Below are 17,114 nucleotides of genomic sequence, written 5' to 3' on the forward strand. Positions count from 1 at the left end.
TCCCAGCATAGACGGAGCTGTAGTCTTGGTACCACCATCCAGCATGACTTTCTGTGATGATGGAACTGATATGAATCAGCGCTGTCCAATATGGTGGCCATTGAACACTTGAAATGTGGCTGGTGTGACTGAGGAACAGAAGTTTAAATTTTATTTAATTGTAATTAACTTACATTTCCATTTAAGTAGCTCTATGTGGCTAGTGGCTACTGTCTTAGAGCTTTGCAGGAGGCAGTGGTTGTAACTTGATGGGGGGAAAAAAGATGTTGAGGGCTCCCCTGCAGATAAATTGTGGTAAGTTAGATTTCAGGAAGGGGACTGACCACAGGTCAGTTCTGAGACCAATACTGTGCTTGGTTCTATGAGGAAAGCCTATCAGAGAGTCTTACTGAAACACGCCATGCATACATAAAGCTTTTAGAGAAGGGAGGCAGTTAGTGTGTGACAAAAGTGCTGCCACGCATGGCACCAGCTCACTGGGACCCTGCAGTAGCGCTTGGCATCCTCTTTCCATACCACTGCACTGCCCAGCTGTGTGAAACCCCCGGAACAAAAGTCGTGTCTGCACGTCTCTGCTGTCAGCAAAGATGCTAGAAGCAGGGTGGATAAATCAGAAAATCATTTCTAAACATATTCATTAAAAAGCTCCTGTGATGGAAAGTATGCTTGAAAGGGATTGCACAGGCAGGTACTCTTTACCTCTAGAACTTTCCTGGAAGAGCCCAATTGTAATGCAGCCTGTGTTTTTCCGTTGGAGCAATGGAGTGGCTGTGTTTCTTAACCAAGAACTCAACATCGAACAGAACATAACTGTGACAGAATAATGCCATGGAAGCAGAGAAACCAGAGCCATAAATCTCAGTAACTACTAAAGTGATAAAATTCTGCTACTTATTCTATAAAATGAATATAAATGTACAATATTGGTGCATACTGATTAAGGAAAGTACAACAATCTTCCATTAACATATAAAAGTTCAACTCCACTGTGTCATAAATTAGATTTTCCTCATACTGAATTATTAAGTGTGGTAAACATGAATTGAATATTTGAATAACAATAGTTTTGCCCCTCCCTGAAATTTGAAGTACATTTGAGGATGCTTTTATCTTTCTCTTAATGAATTCCTTTGTAACCATCAGAAGCATGCATAATTATTCCACCATCCATTCCATCCATCCAGATGTCAAGTTCACAGCGTCAGCAGGCCAATGAAGTGGAAGTGTAAGGACAACATAAAGTGAATCGAATCAAAGCCTATGTCAGGAGGCCTCTGATCCACGGATTGGAAAGATTTTAGCTGAAGAAATATTAAGTTCCTAAGACCTACAAATGGATACTCTGATTTTCTCCCATTGTTTATTCTTTATTTTCTCACTCTAGTTCTTAAATTCTGATTTAAATATTAATATGTCCCATGTTATTCTTTATGTTGTTTTAAAAACACACCATGATTTTATCGTTTTAGAAAAGTGATAGGTGTTCATTGTAGAAAATACAGATAAGAAAATGAAAAGAGCCACAGTCCATGCTCAGAGTTGACTGTTGTGAACATTTGGTCATATCTGTTTTCAGTTATTTTTGTGTTCTGTGTGTGACCACACAATACTGAAACAGTTTTGCTCTTTTTTAAAAAATATATTTCAAAATGTATTTCCAAAACATCATTGTAATGTCTGTAGAATATTTCATTGTAGAAGTCACCTAAATTTATCTAACTAGGCCCCTACTCTAGGCAATTTAGATTATTTCCTCTTTTTTTTTTTTCATTTTAAATAGCATTGTGATGAAAGCCCCTGTATATGAAGTCTTTGTCCACACGCGTTACTATTTCCTTAGGTGTGGAATTTCTCTATCAAAAAATAAGAACCTTTTTTAGGGCTATTTATACATATTGCCAAATCACTCTCTAGAGAGATCTTCCAATGTAGTTTTTATGAATATGAGTGTTGAGATCAGAAAGACCCGAGTTATAGTCCTGGTTCTGCAGGTCTGGATCTGTCATCAGCCATGTGACCTTGGGAAAATTGTTAACATCTGCAAGCTTCAGCTTCCCTGTCTGTTAAGTGGGCTAGTAATAAGACCTGCCTTGTACCCCGTTGCCGTGTGGAGCAAATGAGGTAATCCTTGTCAAAGCTGAGGAGAGCAAAGTGCTGGATGTAAGAGCTAACAATTCCTCACTTCTGCCAGCAGAGTATGGACCATCTATTCTCCATTCTCTCCCAAACCCTGGGCACGATTTTGTATAAAAATCATCAACTTGACAAGTGAAAAAAGACATCCTGTAGTTTTAACTTCATGACAAAACACATCTTTCAAGGCTTTAAATATATGTGAAATATTCTAAGCGAAGGGCTGGCTTTCACAGACGTCTTTGCCCCAAATGTTGCTCTTCATGAGTGCCAAGTAATAGAATAAGCTCAAATCTTCCTTAGTTTTAGAGGGTAGTTGTAGTATTGATTGTGTCTGAGGGCACAGAGTGGTCTGTTGGCGGGGTGGAGCATATGTACGTAGCAATCGTTAAACATGTACTCAAAATATTTTCTCTCAATAGTCTCAATGAATTGGATTTAGTTGTCCATAACTTATTTTAAATTGTCTAAATAGCTTCATAAGACAACCAGTAGCAATAAAAAGAAAAGAAGGAAAACATTCACCAATGATCCTTTCACCCAAATAAATTAAATTTTGTTTGTTTACTGTCCACACAATTTTACAGAATTACATAGACATTCTTTCAAATCAGAGGATGCATTTCCTCATGTTGAGACCAGCTCTTTTCCATGCAAGTACCATCATTTTACCAGGCCTACTAGGTGCCATTCCATCCATGTCACGTCAGTGGGAGCTGTGTAAAGGGAAAGAGACCTGCACCCCATAGGCCAGGAAACGTGGTGGGCCCTGAAAGTGTGCTGGGAAAGTGAAGTAGAAGTGGATTAGAGAGTAGAACCTGGGGCAGCCGAAAATATTCCTGTGAAGTCTGAGCGTTAATGTGATGGGTGAGGGTTAGTCTGAAATGAAAATTGAGATAACAAAGGAAATGGTGTTGAGGAGGGTTTCTTCGCAGACATTTAGAGGCCATTTTAAGGACAGGCTTTATTTGGCTTTTCTTGAAAGCCCAGAGGCTCCACATGAATTTAAAGACACAGCACTGCATGTCTAGTACCAGAAGGGGTTTTGCTAGCGAATGTGCTTTCACAGGATTTCTGTAATGCACGTGGGAAAAGATATTAACATACTGATTATTGCAGAGAGGAGAGAGATCAGTTTTTTTATTCTGATTATTGGGTCTTCTGTATCAGTCATCAAATAATCTCTCGCTTGATGAAATGGACGAGGCTCTTTAGGTTTCAGGTCTGTTTCTCTTTTGACCCTGTTAGTTCATATTTCCCAAGGCTGTGCCCTTGAATGTTCAGCTGTCATAACTTTGCAGGTACACGATGAGTTTATTGATCCTTTACTGTGGTTTCTGCTGTTTAATTCTTGCTCAGAGCAGGTGATTCATCAGCTTCTGCACAGAGCTAGCTAGTTCCTCTCTATAGTCAGGTGTGTACATGTGTCCCGCACCAAGAGAACATGTGGACATGTTAACATTGGATCACTTTTCAAGATCATCTGTGCTACTTTTAATCTTGAATATTACTTTTTCTGCTTTCAGCCTTGAATTACATTCTGTCAGGAAGAGGTTTTACTGAACAAGGATATGACAAAAACAAGGGTAGTTTAATTTTATTAATCTTGGGAGCCTCGTGCACAATGTTAAGTCAAAATTGTTAGGCAGTAAACTTGCTGGAAAATGAAAATGAGGACTATGGTATGTATGACAGAAAGAACACTAATTTCAGGAGATGTAATTTAACTCATTCTTTTGCCACTTGTTAATGTGACTTTGGGCCCACCCATTCATTTGTAAAATGACCTCTTCATTTATGTCCTATTTAGCACCCAGTGACAGACTGCATGTGAAAGCACTTTGTCAACTGGAACGTATAGACCAGTATGAGGTCATTTATTATGGCTTTGAGGTCAACACGTTTCAAAATTTGTTAGTTTGCATTTAAACACATCTCAGCTCTCTTTACGTTCTCGTCCATGCTTTCCATATTTCAAGTTAAGCTATGGGGACCTTGGTTCAGTCCTATATCTTTCAGTCTAATTAGGGGTCTGAAAGATTTGCCTTATTTGCAATTTGTCACCCCACATTCTAAAGAATGGGGTTCAATATTCCTCAAAAGACTAATATTCTAAGATATTGCAAAAGTGAATCCTAGTTGTGTCTTCAGAAAGCCATGGAATTTTATGCTTTCATTTAGTTGGTCACTATTTTGGTTATATAGTAATAGAATCTATTATTCTTATTTCAGAGCTTTCCCAAAATAGTAGCACCTTGAATGGTGGCTCTATTCTATGAACTGCCTTTCCGACATGGTAACCACTGGGCGCATGTGGCTATTTACACTTAAATTAACTAAAATTAAACTAAATCAAAATTGGATTCCTCAGTTGCACTAGATACATTTCAAGTGCTCAGTAGACAGATACGGGTAGTGCTTTGACAGTAGAGATTACAGAACATTTCTATCATTGCACAAAGTTCTGTTGGACAGTCCTGCTCTCGAAGAAAGGGAACCTAATGTCACATTGTTAAGAGGTATCCAGCATAGGTTTCATGCAGAATATTTATACTATTTTTAGGTTTTCTACCTAAAATAACAACGTTTAATGGCCAATCAAGGTTGCCCATCCACCCACCCACCCACCCCTTTCTTCAAGTCACATTTAGGGTGTTTGATAGTTTGATATTTTTAAATGTTCATTTCTTTCTCTTGGGTCCCTAGGTCCTGCGTGACAGACATGTGTGAATGTCCAGTCCATAAAAACTGTTACTGTGAGTCATTCCTGGCATATACCCGGGCCTGCCAGAGAGAGGGCATCACTGTCCATTGGGAGCCTCAGCAGAACTGTGCAGGTGAGAAGTTCCTGGTGGCTCCATCCATCAGAAGTTGACTACAATGCCCAAGATGGCAACGGAAGATGCTTGCTGACGTGAATGGCCGCATCCCTCTTTGGCCAAAGGGAAATCCCATCAGTGGCCCAACTGGATTACAACTTGATAAAACACAGGGGTTTTCCACTGGGTAGGGTAGAAAGCCCTTAAGAGAAATGTTTTGTGACAAGCACAGTTGAACAATTTAAGGATTTCCACTGTTGCAAAATCCTTCCAACCTCAAGCTACCAGCTGGATGTACTTAGCACATGGACAGTTGCAGCTGTGGGTTATGTGTGGAGCAAAGGAGATTTAGGACAATTACAGTCATTTAAGGTCTTCAGGATAAGCGTGATTTTTTTTTTGAGAGAGATTGTTTAACAAACCCAAGCAGAATGTTCTTTTCCTTCTGAGAGATAGATTTCTGTAATTGTTGTTATAGATCTTTGATCTAGGCAAGTTAATTAGCTTATTTGATATCTGTAAAAGGGACTTCTTTGTTCATCTAAGAAATATTTCTTACAAAGTGACTAAGTACTGGGCATTGTGCTGAGCACTATGGGCACTTTGGTGACTATAGGAGATGGGACCCCGTCACTGAGGTGCTGGGAGTCCAGTGGGAGAAGCCGACAAAAACGCTAACGCTACAATAAATACTTGCTAAGTATGGTAAGTGTGATGACGGGAACAAATAGGGCAGAGTGACAGAAAACAAATGGAGAGAGAGTGAGTGGTTACTTAGATGGTGAAGAAGGAAGGCTTCTCTGTGGAGGTGATATTTCAACCGAGCCCTGAAGGATTGAAGGGAGTCAGGACAAGCATACTGTGCAGAAGCAACATTTGATGGTCATAAGGTAGGAATAGAATAGCATGTTCTCAAACTGGAAGGGAGCCAGCATGGCTTGAGCACAGTGGGCAAGGGAAAGAGGGGCACAAGATGAGGGTGGAGCAGGAGCAGAAGTTGGATCATGCTGGGTTCTGCAGATCTTGGGAGGAGTCTAGCTTTTATTCCAAGAGGAGTGGAAGCCACTAATGGGCTGTAAGCAAGCCTCTTTCTGCTTTTCACAGATCACCCTGGCTACTGTGTAGAGACTAGATTGGATGGGGCAAGATTGAAAGAGACCAAGCAGGAGGCTGTTGCAGTAGTTGTGGTGACAAAATGATGGGGGCATGGATTAAGATGGTCGCAGTGTATGGGAAGAGAAGAGAGAATCTAGATATATTTTGGAATTTTACAATAATATCTATTATGCAGAGTTATAAGCATTACTGATATATATATATGAAACATCTAAAAGAGTGTCCAACTCACAGAAGATGCTCAGTTAATATTAGCTGCTGCTGCTGCTATTTAGATCTGAAGATGAGATGACTCAATATTTGTCACCTACTTCAAATGTTGGCAAACGTTTTTCTGTAAAGGGCCGGATTTGCCTGGAAGGAAGAGACTGGGGTTTGCAACATTCTGCACTAATCCTAATAAACTTAGCTCTGCTATTAGAAAAGAAGGCAGTTCCTGTCATTGCTAACTCTAGAATGTCTATATTAGTGGAGGACGGGAGGAGTCAGCTGGTTGGAAGAGGGGTCAAGAAGAAATGCCTTGGAGCTCTGTTTTCAGTGCATGGACACCGTGTTCACTTAGAACAGTGAGTCTCCATCTGGCTGGACATTGGAGTTGCTCCAGAAGTTTAAAAAATAAACAACAACGCTGTGCCTGGTCACATGCCCAGATATCCTGCTTTAATTGACCTTATGTATCTTTTAAAACCTCTCATTCTGACCTGCAGCCAGAGTTGAAACCACTGAGGTAATTTGCATGCTTATTTGGGTGGCTTTGGGGGAGTAGGATGACAGGTATTTGGGGGTTACTAAAGCTTCCTCAAGCCACCCCTTCACACAGTCACTAGTCTGTGTCCTTGAAAAGCACCAAAGCCCTTTTCTCTCCTTCTAACTTCCATTTTGGATTTGCTCTCTCCTCTGCAAACCCAAGTCCAATCTTTATACCTGAGTTCACTTTGCACAGCAAGAATGCCTCTCTGTCACTGCTGTCCTTCCCAGAGTGATAAAAATATGTCACATTCAGGTGCAGTTGAGGCTCCTGAAGAGTGAGACCAAATGGTTTACCTCTCACCTCATGCGTTAGTGTGGGGTAGGATAGTCAGGCGTGTTTATGAGGCACTGGGTCCTTCCAGCATATCTTGAATACTCCCAGCTCCCTTTCTCTATTTTGAGGCTTCCTTCTCTTGAATCTACCAGAAACAAATAAAATATTTGGAGTCAAGCCCCAACCATCCATCCTGGTATGATGCAGGACTCAGTAGAATTTCGCTGATTTTATTAGCTATAGTGGTGATGTGGTAAGGATCATCTTAGATACAGAATATGTGAACGCTTTCTTCTAGGCCCAGAGCTATATTTAGCACCATTTCAGTGTACACACTGTATTTGAGGACTACACGTTTCACCCCAGCATCCTGATTTCAGGGACTGAATCTCAGGAGCTAAAATTACTTTTCTAATGGAAAAGGAATATGGCCCCTGAAAGGTCCATTTACCGCTTAAAATTAGTGGGGCCATCTGAGCGAAGTATCACTGTCAATGTGTGGTTGCAGGGGAACCGTTTACACACACACACAGACACACACACACAGACACACTAGGAACTTGCACAGATTGACAGTTGGTACATGAGAAATAAATTTACAGAGATATGCAACATCTCTCAGTACATTGATTTCTGATTCATCTGGAATATTGAAGTCTAAAAGAATACTCTTTACTTGTTTTTAGCTCCCATATTTTTTGACTTATGACAGCACTTAAGGCCACTTAATAGAAAGAAGAGAAAATTTCCAAAGTAAAAAGCTTAGAAGTTGAACAATAAGCAGCCAGCCAGGCAAGAAACTCTGAATGAACAAGTGACGTTTCCAAGTCTAGCCTGGATTTTAACACTATCATGACTACCGGCATGAAATATACGCCTACTACCTGTGGCAAGAAGGACTAATGGAACTCTAGTTCAGCACATGAATTACTAAATAGAATACAATATGCAAAGAGCTATCGTGAAGGCCTATAAAAGTTTAATAATGACCATTTATATTAATATTTACTATTTTCTGAGCATCTCCTTTGCTCCAAGGACTACATTAGTACTTTATATTACATTTTGTCCTATTTAATCCTCATTATAATCTATATGGTAACATTCTGTTACCCACATTCTACTGATAAGGACATTGAAGCTTAGAGTATTTAAGTAATTTGCTAAAAGTCACACAGATAGAAAGCAAGGATGCTGGGAATCAACTCACGTCAATTTGTGTTATAGCCCCTGTTCTTAATCATTATGAGACTACAGACAAGCAAGAGCAATGTAAAAAAAATATATTTAAATGTGAATATATATTTGTATATTTATATAAGCATTGACTAATTTATCCAAATAATTGTTATGTTGATTTTTTTCAATTTCTATTTATTTGTTCCTTATCATTGATAGTTGTTACTTGGTACCGTGTGACTCTCTTGCTCCTGCATCTTACTTTGTCATCCTTAACAGACTTTCTGCCACCTCCCTGTAGCTGACACTAATTGTACTGTGCTTTCAGTAATGCATTTTATGAGTGGAAAGGTGCAGAGATGTCCACAGTGGTGAACGTCTTTCCACAGCACGTCAGATAGTCTGCAGGGTTCTGTGAGCAGTTTCCTCCTTGTTTTACTTTACCAACTCCAGTTGATTCTAGCTCTTTTGCTGCAGCAACTCTGCCCTCATTATACACACTGAGCTTTTCCTTGGCTGACTGGAGGCCTCCTTTAAAAGCTTAGGAGATAAAGTCAATGCTATGACCTTCAGCACCAGAAGGGGGACATGGATCCTTCCTTCCCTGAGGGAGCCCTGGCAGCTAGTTGCTGCCCACACCCCCGCCTTTGCTCTTGCTGCTCTCTCTGCCTGGGAAACTCTTGCTGCCATTGTCTGTCTGACAGTTTCTATACACCTTTTAAGACCTAAGTGGGATCTATTCTCTGAAGTCTTCCTTGATTGCTATCCCACCCTCAACATTGAGTTGATGTCTCTCTCTTACTCCTCCGCTGTACTTTGCTCTCATTGTCTAATATGAGGCATCTTGCATTTTATTTATAATCTGTTTATATGTTACCTTCCCCTAGTTGGTTGTTAGGCCCAGACTCCTGTGACTGGAGGTCATAGATGATATCTGATTCACATTTGACTCCCTGGCCTAGAGAATGCCTGCCGCGTAGTGGATACTCAGTGGAAGTTTCTTGATTTAATTTGAATTGAAATGGAGATGATATTTGTATGATGAAAAAATATCCTTTTTTTTCCGAGTAGTTCTTAATTTCCTACGTTCTACTTTCTACCTGTAGATTGTGAGGAAAATATCCGTGTTCAGTAGTCAAAGGTAAAATGTCACAGAAGAGCAGTAAGCAGTTAAGTGGTAGAGCTAGAAGAAAGAATTGAGAAGTCAGAGAGAGGAAAAGACGTGAGAGAGTTCATGTCTATAAGAGAATGAGGGAAAAGGAAAAAACACTGGTGGAAAGAGGAAATTCTGCTGAGTTTTCATACTAGCATGGATCTTTGCAAGATTTGAAGGGGAGCAAAGTATCTGGAGGGTAAAATGAGTTGAAAGAGGCATTTGGGAAGCAGCAGAGTGGAAAATGAACTCAAGGCCAGCCAAATGTAATCCACTCTGGGAAATGGAATGATGGATTGGACATCATTAAGATTAAATCATCATCCAACAGGCGTAAGCATTTATTAAGCTGCTCCTCTGTGCTGGGCCCTGTGCCAGAATGTTGGGTTATGGAAGAAAAAGGTTCTGCCCTCAAGAGCCAAGACCTCAGCAGTCCACTCTTATCTACCAGGGGTGCCTGGCATGACCCCTGGAACTTCTTAAATCCACAGTTATGCAGGCCTCACTGCAAACTCAGAGCAAAGATCTGTAGGGAATGGGGCTGAGGAATATATCTCTTTTAAAAGATCTAGGGGATTTTTAAGAGCATCTCAGATTAAGAACTACAGCTGTACTGTACTTGGGAGATTAAAAGAAATAAACAAATAACTATAATGTGAAAAGTGCTGTGAGATGCAGAGAGGGAACGGTATTCTGGGGAGATCCAGGAAGCTACCTGAAGGAGGCGACATTTGAATTAAGACGTGGAAAATGACGAGATTGGGAAGAGAATCAGACCTGACGATAACATATTTCAGAGCTCTCTGACTGGAAATTAGAGAGAAAACTGTAGTAACTGATGAAGAGAGAGAGACAGAGAAGACAAGACAGTGCCAGAGAAAGAATCTTGGGAGCAGGCAAAGAAGCCCAAGGGAGAGAAGCTGTTCTCAAGGTTTTAGCAGAAGAACTTGAGAGTTCAGCTTTGTAAGATAAAATGGACAAAAAGACCAAACATTTTCTGCAGAGGTCATGGGAGAATGAGGATTGCCAGTATGTCAGTGGATATGGTCATTGCTGAAAATTTTGGTGGGACCTGCTTCAGTAAAGTAGTAGGTGAGAAAGACAGGTCACCAATGTTGACTAGTTGCAGAGGAATAGGATAAAAGGACCGTAAACTCTTCTATGAAGTTTGGAGGTAAAAGGCAGAAGAAACTAACTCTGATAGATTAGGGAATTTTTCAAAAAGATTTTTTGTTAAAGATTAGTGTTGATCTGAAAATGTTTCTAATATTTAGAGGATGGAGCCAATAGAAAGGGAGAAGATTAATGTGCAATGAGAAGGAGAAATAACAGAGCAAGTTCCAGGAGGAGATGGATCAGAAAACAGGAATGGCAGATCAAGGAAGGGTGCAAATGAGGAGCAGAGGCAGTAGGGAGATGAGCCCAGGGTGCTTACTAAATTCATCAGTAAGAGAGGCAGGTGCTCTGGGACTAAGGAAGATGATGGGAAACGTAGGAGCTTCCATTGTGCACCAACTTCCACTTTGGAAATATTAGCTGCCCTCTCATTTTCTAAAAAGGCATGAGTCTCTGCGGTGACTAAAGCATGAATGTGAGGGTTGTTTATAGGACAAGTTCTCAGTCCTGATTGTACATTAAAATCACCTATGCTGGGAGGTATTTTTTTAAGAAGAATTACTGTTAACCTGGCCCCACTTTCAGAGGTTCTAATTTAATTGGCCTGGAGCAGGAGTCCAGGCATCAAGAAGCTCCCCAGATGATCCTAATTTCCAGCTTTGCACACTATTGGGCCACAGAAACATAACACATGGAGACAATTATTGTGCGTGAGTATTGTATTCATCTAGGATATTTCCAAATAATTACGCAGGTACAATGTATACGGTATTCTGTTAGTCACTGAAAAGATGAAAAGAAGAACTTTGAAGGGATCAGTGAAAAGTTGAAAAAGATTATCAGAAAAGCATATGCCGAGAGACTTAAAGTTATGTTGATCCTTCCACTCTCTTGTCCATATATCTATGCATTCAATCACCCCACTATCCTCTGAGTACCTACTGCGTGTTGAACACTACACTCCTGCTGAAAATAAAGAAAGAAAACAGCCTTTATCTCTAGGAGCCCAGACCGAGTTGCAGAGAGAGAGAGCACAAGGAAGTGGACGATTATAATTTCAGGTTGTAAATGCAGGGACAGAGGTAGGCAGCGGGTGCTCTGAGTGTACAGTCAAGGGATATCTTATCCAGACAAGAGAGGTGGGAAGAAAATTTTGGGAACTGAGTCTAAAAGAGAGGGAGATGGGGTGAATGGTAGTGACATTCACCAAGCTAGATAATGGCACTAGATCAAGGCCGAGGATAGGTCTTCAGGATTGCCTTGACTACAGGAGATTCCTGGGAGTGTAAGGAATAGACTTGGATTATTAAAAGCTAAAACAACTTCATAAAGTCGTATTGTGGAGGTAATGTTAGAGAATGTAGCCTTAAAGAGTAATGGTAATTTTTCACTTAGCCACTGTATCAGTTAGGATCCAGGCAGAAAACAAATGGCACACTCAAATTGACTAAGGTAAGTTTAATAGATGGACTACTTTAAAAGGGATAAGAAGGGTGTAGGGAAATAAGGAAAAGTCCAGTGCCCTGGAAATTAAATGTTTTTACTCACAATACTCTGACACCCAATATGTGGGATTTTGCTCACACCAACCAATTCTCCAACTTTCTGGAGACCAACTGGAAATTCAATTCAATTCTGACACTACCCAGAGTTAACATCAGACTCCACAGGTTTAAGGGCTCAGTCCCACAGATGCCCTCACTTCAGACACCGGTTGCAAGTATTGGGTCCCTCGGTTACCCTCACTTCTGTCCAAGCTGGCTATGAAGTTGGGGGAGAGAGGTGTCCTCATAATCCTCCTTCCCTTTCAGGCTTGATAATTTGCTAGAATGGCTCACAGAACTCTGGAACACACTTTACTTATTATTACTGGTTTATCATAAAGCACGAAGGAACAGCCAGATGAAGAGGTACATAGAGCAAGGTCTGGAAGTGTCCCAAGCACAGGAACTTCTGTCCCCCTGGAGTGAGGACACCACCCTCCCAGCACCTCAATGTGTTCACAAGCTCTGAAGCTTTCCAAACCCAGTCATTAGTCACTTAGGGGTTGTTATGGAGGTTTTATCATGTAGGCACGATTGATTAAGTCATTGGTCTATGGTGATTAACTCAGTATCCAGCCTGTCTCCCCTTCCTGGAGATCAGGGAGTGGGGCTGAAAGTTTCAAACCTCTAATCATGCCTTGGTCTTTCTGGTGCCCAGCCCCCATCCTGAAGCTATCTAGGGAGCCCTAGCCACCAGTCATGGCATTAGCATACAAAGGACACATGACTCTGGAGACTCCAAGGACTTTAGGAGCTGTGTGCCAGGAACAAAGACTAAATATTTATTTTTTATTGTGTCCTACTTTGGCTCATAACAGAGGCTGTTCCCACCCCTGGGCCTAAAGGGGAAAGGGGGAGGTTGGATGTCAGAACTCTGTAGGGAAAGAAGGCTATTTGATAGGAGCAGTGACTTTTGCTTGAGAAATGCAGTGGGCCACAGTGACCTCAGAAGGAGATAGCTAGGGGACCAAATACCCAGACCTCACTCATCCTTTTTTCCAATCTCCTTCTGGTGTTCACCATTCAAAGGGAAGCTCATTGATGTCATCCCTAGAGATCAACATGGAGCACACAGCACAGGATATAAAGCCCAGTAAAGAAGGGGAGAGAGTGGATCTAGAGGGACAAACAGAAAATGTTCAGTCCATTCTCTGTTGTAATTAGATCTGTTTCATAGCTCATTCATTTACTGAGCAAGTATTCCTTGCTAGCTTCCATACCTAATGCCTTGAGGTGCCAGACCATGTACTAGGGGCTAGAAATGTAGTGGTAGACAAGAGGAAAACCCTGCCCTCAGGAAGCCTACATTCTAGTGTGGGAAGACAGAGAGTAAATATGGTACAAATGGTAAAAATGATAGTGATATGTGTAAAGAAGAAAAAATAGGGAAAAAGGGTAGAGAATGTGGGGATGCTATTTTGGATCCTTTGGATCTTTGAGAAGGCACCTCGAAAAGGTGAGGGAGTGAGCCAAGCATAGGAATCAATAAGATTACATTTGATGTTTCAGTATAATTGATGGGAAATTAGCTACCAGCAACTCATCCCTCAGTTGGTATATCAGACAGATGGCCATGTAATTTATCTTTACCCACAGAGCATCCTGTACAGTGGCTTTGTTCAAAATAGGTGGTTAGTCACAGTTAATAGTTTAGTTAACAATTGGGACAGGGATAAATATGTCAGTGCTTAATACAAAATTAGAATTAATATAGAAAAATGAAAATTGTAGAGCCAAATATTTTAAGTTGATTCCATGCAGATGTTTCTCAAAATTCTATGTTTCATACAGCTCAGTTTTCTAATAACGTGTAAGAGCTTGTGAGAGATAATTGGTGACTCTCTGGATGGGACACCTCTTTTCTCGTTGTTTTTAACTAGTGTAATGAGTATTTGACGAGCCTTCATAGAATTTACTTTTACAGTTCTTATTAACTTACTGTTTGTTAGATATCGTCAAACATGAATATTCTGTGGTAACTCTGAATATCTAACTTGAAAGCCTCAAAGTCAGACCCATATGGTTGAAAACCAGTTCAATTTTTCAATTTTACAATGACAGAATTCTTCCCCAGGTATTATTCTGTAAACTGCATAAACAACAATAGAGGCGTTTAAACTGATAATCTTCCATTGTTATTAATTGTGCTTGGGGCAACTTCAAATGCAGGTTGGATCGTTATTGTTGTTCTTGGAGAGTCCCTCTTCCAAATTCCTACATATGTCCACGTTCCTACTCATGGGAATGGGGGTGGCCTCTTTGATTGTCGCTGGAAATAACTCAGACCGGAAAGTCTGTGTGAATAAAACTTCCAGAATGTTTGCAGTATTTTTTCTGACAAATCTATTCATGAATGTTCAGAAACTCTCAGAATATTGTCAAAATCATTTTAGCTCTAAGTTAACAAAGATAGTAAATTGGCCATGATTTTGGCTGTATCATCGTTTTTATATTCTCTGGCCCAGCCAGCCCCTACTTCCCTCTCCCCAGTCACACATCTGATTTTTCCCCATTTGGCTTTTCCTCACTCTTTCTCTAATTTGCCTCAAATTGATTGATTCAACATATGATTGCTATGATTAAAATATGTCACACATTTCCAATATCCATGGCAGGATTTTTTTCTGTATGTGTAATTCTGTCTATTTGAATATTGATGTGGTTGCATAAAATATTCCTATTCATTACAGCTCAATAGTTCAAAGGACTATTTGGAGTTAATTTTTCATACCATTCTCAATAACTAAATAACCTTATAGATTTTCTTGTAGCTTTACCAATGTATAGTTTATCTTATCTGGGAACGAAAAGCTTTTCATTTTATTTTATTTTGAAATTCACTGGCCCAGCAGGTGGATCTTTGATGTCGTTTTTTTAGGTGCAGATGATTCCCAGAGAGTTTGAAGAATGTTGAGTGTTTGTTATTCCTTTGTTAAAATGCAAAAAGTGAAGCTGTGCTGTGGAAAGGCCTGTGCAGTGAGTGACATGAGCCTACAGAATGGCAACAGGCTGAGAGTGAATTGATGTAGCCATTTCTCCACATCTCACTTTTGTCTCCTTCTTTGTTTCAGCCACCCAGTGTAAGCATGGTGCTGTGTATGATACCTGTGGTCCAGGATGTGCCAAGACCTGTGACAACTGGAATGAGATTGGTCCATGCAATAAGCCGTGTGTCGCAGGTTGCCACTGTCCAGCAAACTTGGTCCTTCACAAGGGAAGATGCATCAAGCCAGTCCTTTGTCCTCAACGGTGACCATTGTTTCGCTTAAGACTTTGAAACCTAGTGTCCTTGACATGGAAGCGGAAGAGCCAATGAAGAACTGCAGTATTGGTGTGCTGATTCTGCAAATACACACACAGAGTATATATGTGTACATATATAGATATATAGATATATTCAGAAACATTTCATCATTTATATAAACTATAGGTGGATTATTATATGTATATTTTTTGCTATAAGACATGTATTGTTTCTAGGATGCTAATCTGTAAGCCATTGGATACATTGTATAAATAAACCAGGTGTTTTTAATTTAATAAGGCAGCATGCAGACATATTGGATGGCTTTAATTTCACATACATTTGTCATTTTTAAGGAACTTTTCTAAGAAACATAAATTGCCTGCCTGCGTTAATTTTAGCTTTGAATCAGGATCTGCAATTGAGTGGGAAATGTTTTTCTCTGGAGAAAGGCAAATTTATCTAGGGGCATTTCATGCTTCCAAAGAAAAGACTGTATGTCTGAGAGAGATGGCTGGTGATCGTTGACAGGCCCTAATGGTGCATGTAAAGCAAGGGATAGGTTGTAAGACTTTATTTGGTCGTGGTCTGATATTATTTCCAAAAATGATTGGCTAGTTGCCAAGAAATATAAATTTGTCACTAACGCATAACCAAAGAATCTAATGATTTCTCGCCATCTTTGCATATTTTTTGAGCCTCCTAATTATATATGTGTGTATGATGTATGTGTCCACTTACATGTCACACCCTGAGATTAAGGAGTATTTGGGCGACGCTGGTTTTATTGAGCATGAGCAGATATTTGGAGAAACTGTTGCACAATATATGAAGAAGAAATATCTGTTTCTCTGAGTCTCGGAGCAATTTAGGATGGGCTGATCCAATGAGTTGATGTAAGCCATCTACGTTTTGTGACTATTCCATATATAAAACGAAAGCCTTTGATTATTTCTAGAAGATTCCTAGTCCAACACCATTTGGTGACTGTTAATATGTCATAATTGTTAGGCAGAAAGAAAGCCTTTACTGACTGGTTGATTTAACATCAGTCCAAACCAAAAAATGGTCTATATACTTGTTCCCATTTACTGATAGGTTACTATAGTCACCATGTGATTTTCCTGACTTTTGTTTTCAGCTGAATAAGTGAAAATGTCAACAAAACAAAACCCACTGATGTCTAAAAATAAAATGTTCTGCATTGTAGTAAATAAAGAGCTTAAGATGTAAAACAATGCATTTTCTGTTTCAAGATGTGCTGTGTTATACTTTATAAATAAGCTATATCAGCTTCAGGTTTGTCAATTTTTAACAGCTTTATTTAGATATATTTTATATGCCCTAAAATACTTTATTTTTATAAAGAGTATTATTGATAGACCACAGCAAACCCCCAAATTTTTGACAATCAGCATATCTCCATTGCTTGTTAAGACATTGGTGTTCCTTTTACATATATTCATGACAGCTAAAGGATTGATTTGGGCTTTTTACTGGGACATCTCTACTTGTTTGAGTAAACTGAGTAAAGTGCAGAGTGTAGCAGTGACTGGCTGGGGCATCAGGGAATGTGGTTGTTATCATTGTGCTTGGGTCCTAAACACCCCAGTATCTGGGATCCAAGGTAGCCAGGTCGTTGCCTCAGTGCTGCACTTGGAAAGAGAGCTTTGATTTAGGAGACTTGGGTTCCAGGTGTAGTTTGTGACCTTGCCAACATTGTTTAAGCATTTGGGGCCACGCTTTTGCTTATCTGTATCACAAAGAAGCTGTGTAGTATATGGGC

General features: G+C 40.1%; 1 protein-coding gene across 3 annotated transcripts in view; it reads left to right on the plus strand.

The window, feature by feature from the left end:
* BMPER (BMP binding endothelial regulator) overlaps window positions 1-16,560 on the plus strand; it is a 233,886-nt gene extending 217,326 nt beyond the window's left edge. For all 3 annotated transcript variants that reach the window (XM_046669043.1, XM_046669041.1, XM_046669042.1), the window contains 2 exons: window positions 4,840-4,970; window positions 15,156-16,560. In XM_046669043.1, the coding sequence (XP_046524999.1) occupies window positions 4,840-4,970; window positions 15,156-15,337 (313 nt within the window). In that variant the 3' untranslated portion in view covers window positions 15,338-16,560. The remainder of the gene's footprint in view (window positions 1-4,839; window positions 4,971-15,155) is intronic.
* Window positions 16,561-17,114: the final 554 nt, after the last annotated feature.

The sequence above is a fragment of the Equus quagga genome, chromosome 8 (genome assembly GCF_021613505.1).
Source record: "Equus quagga isolate Etosha38 chromosome 8, UCLA_HA_Equagga_1.0, whole genome shotgun sequence".
NCBI classification, from domain to species: Eukaryota; Metazoa; Chordata; class Mammalia; order Perissodactyla; family Equidae; genus Equus; species Equus quagga.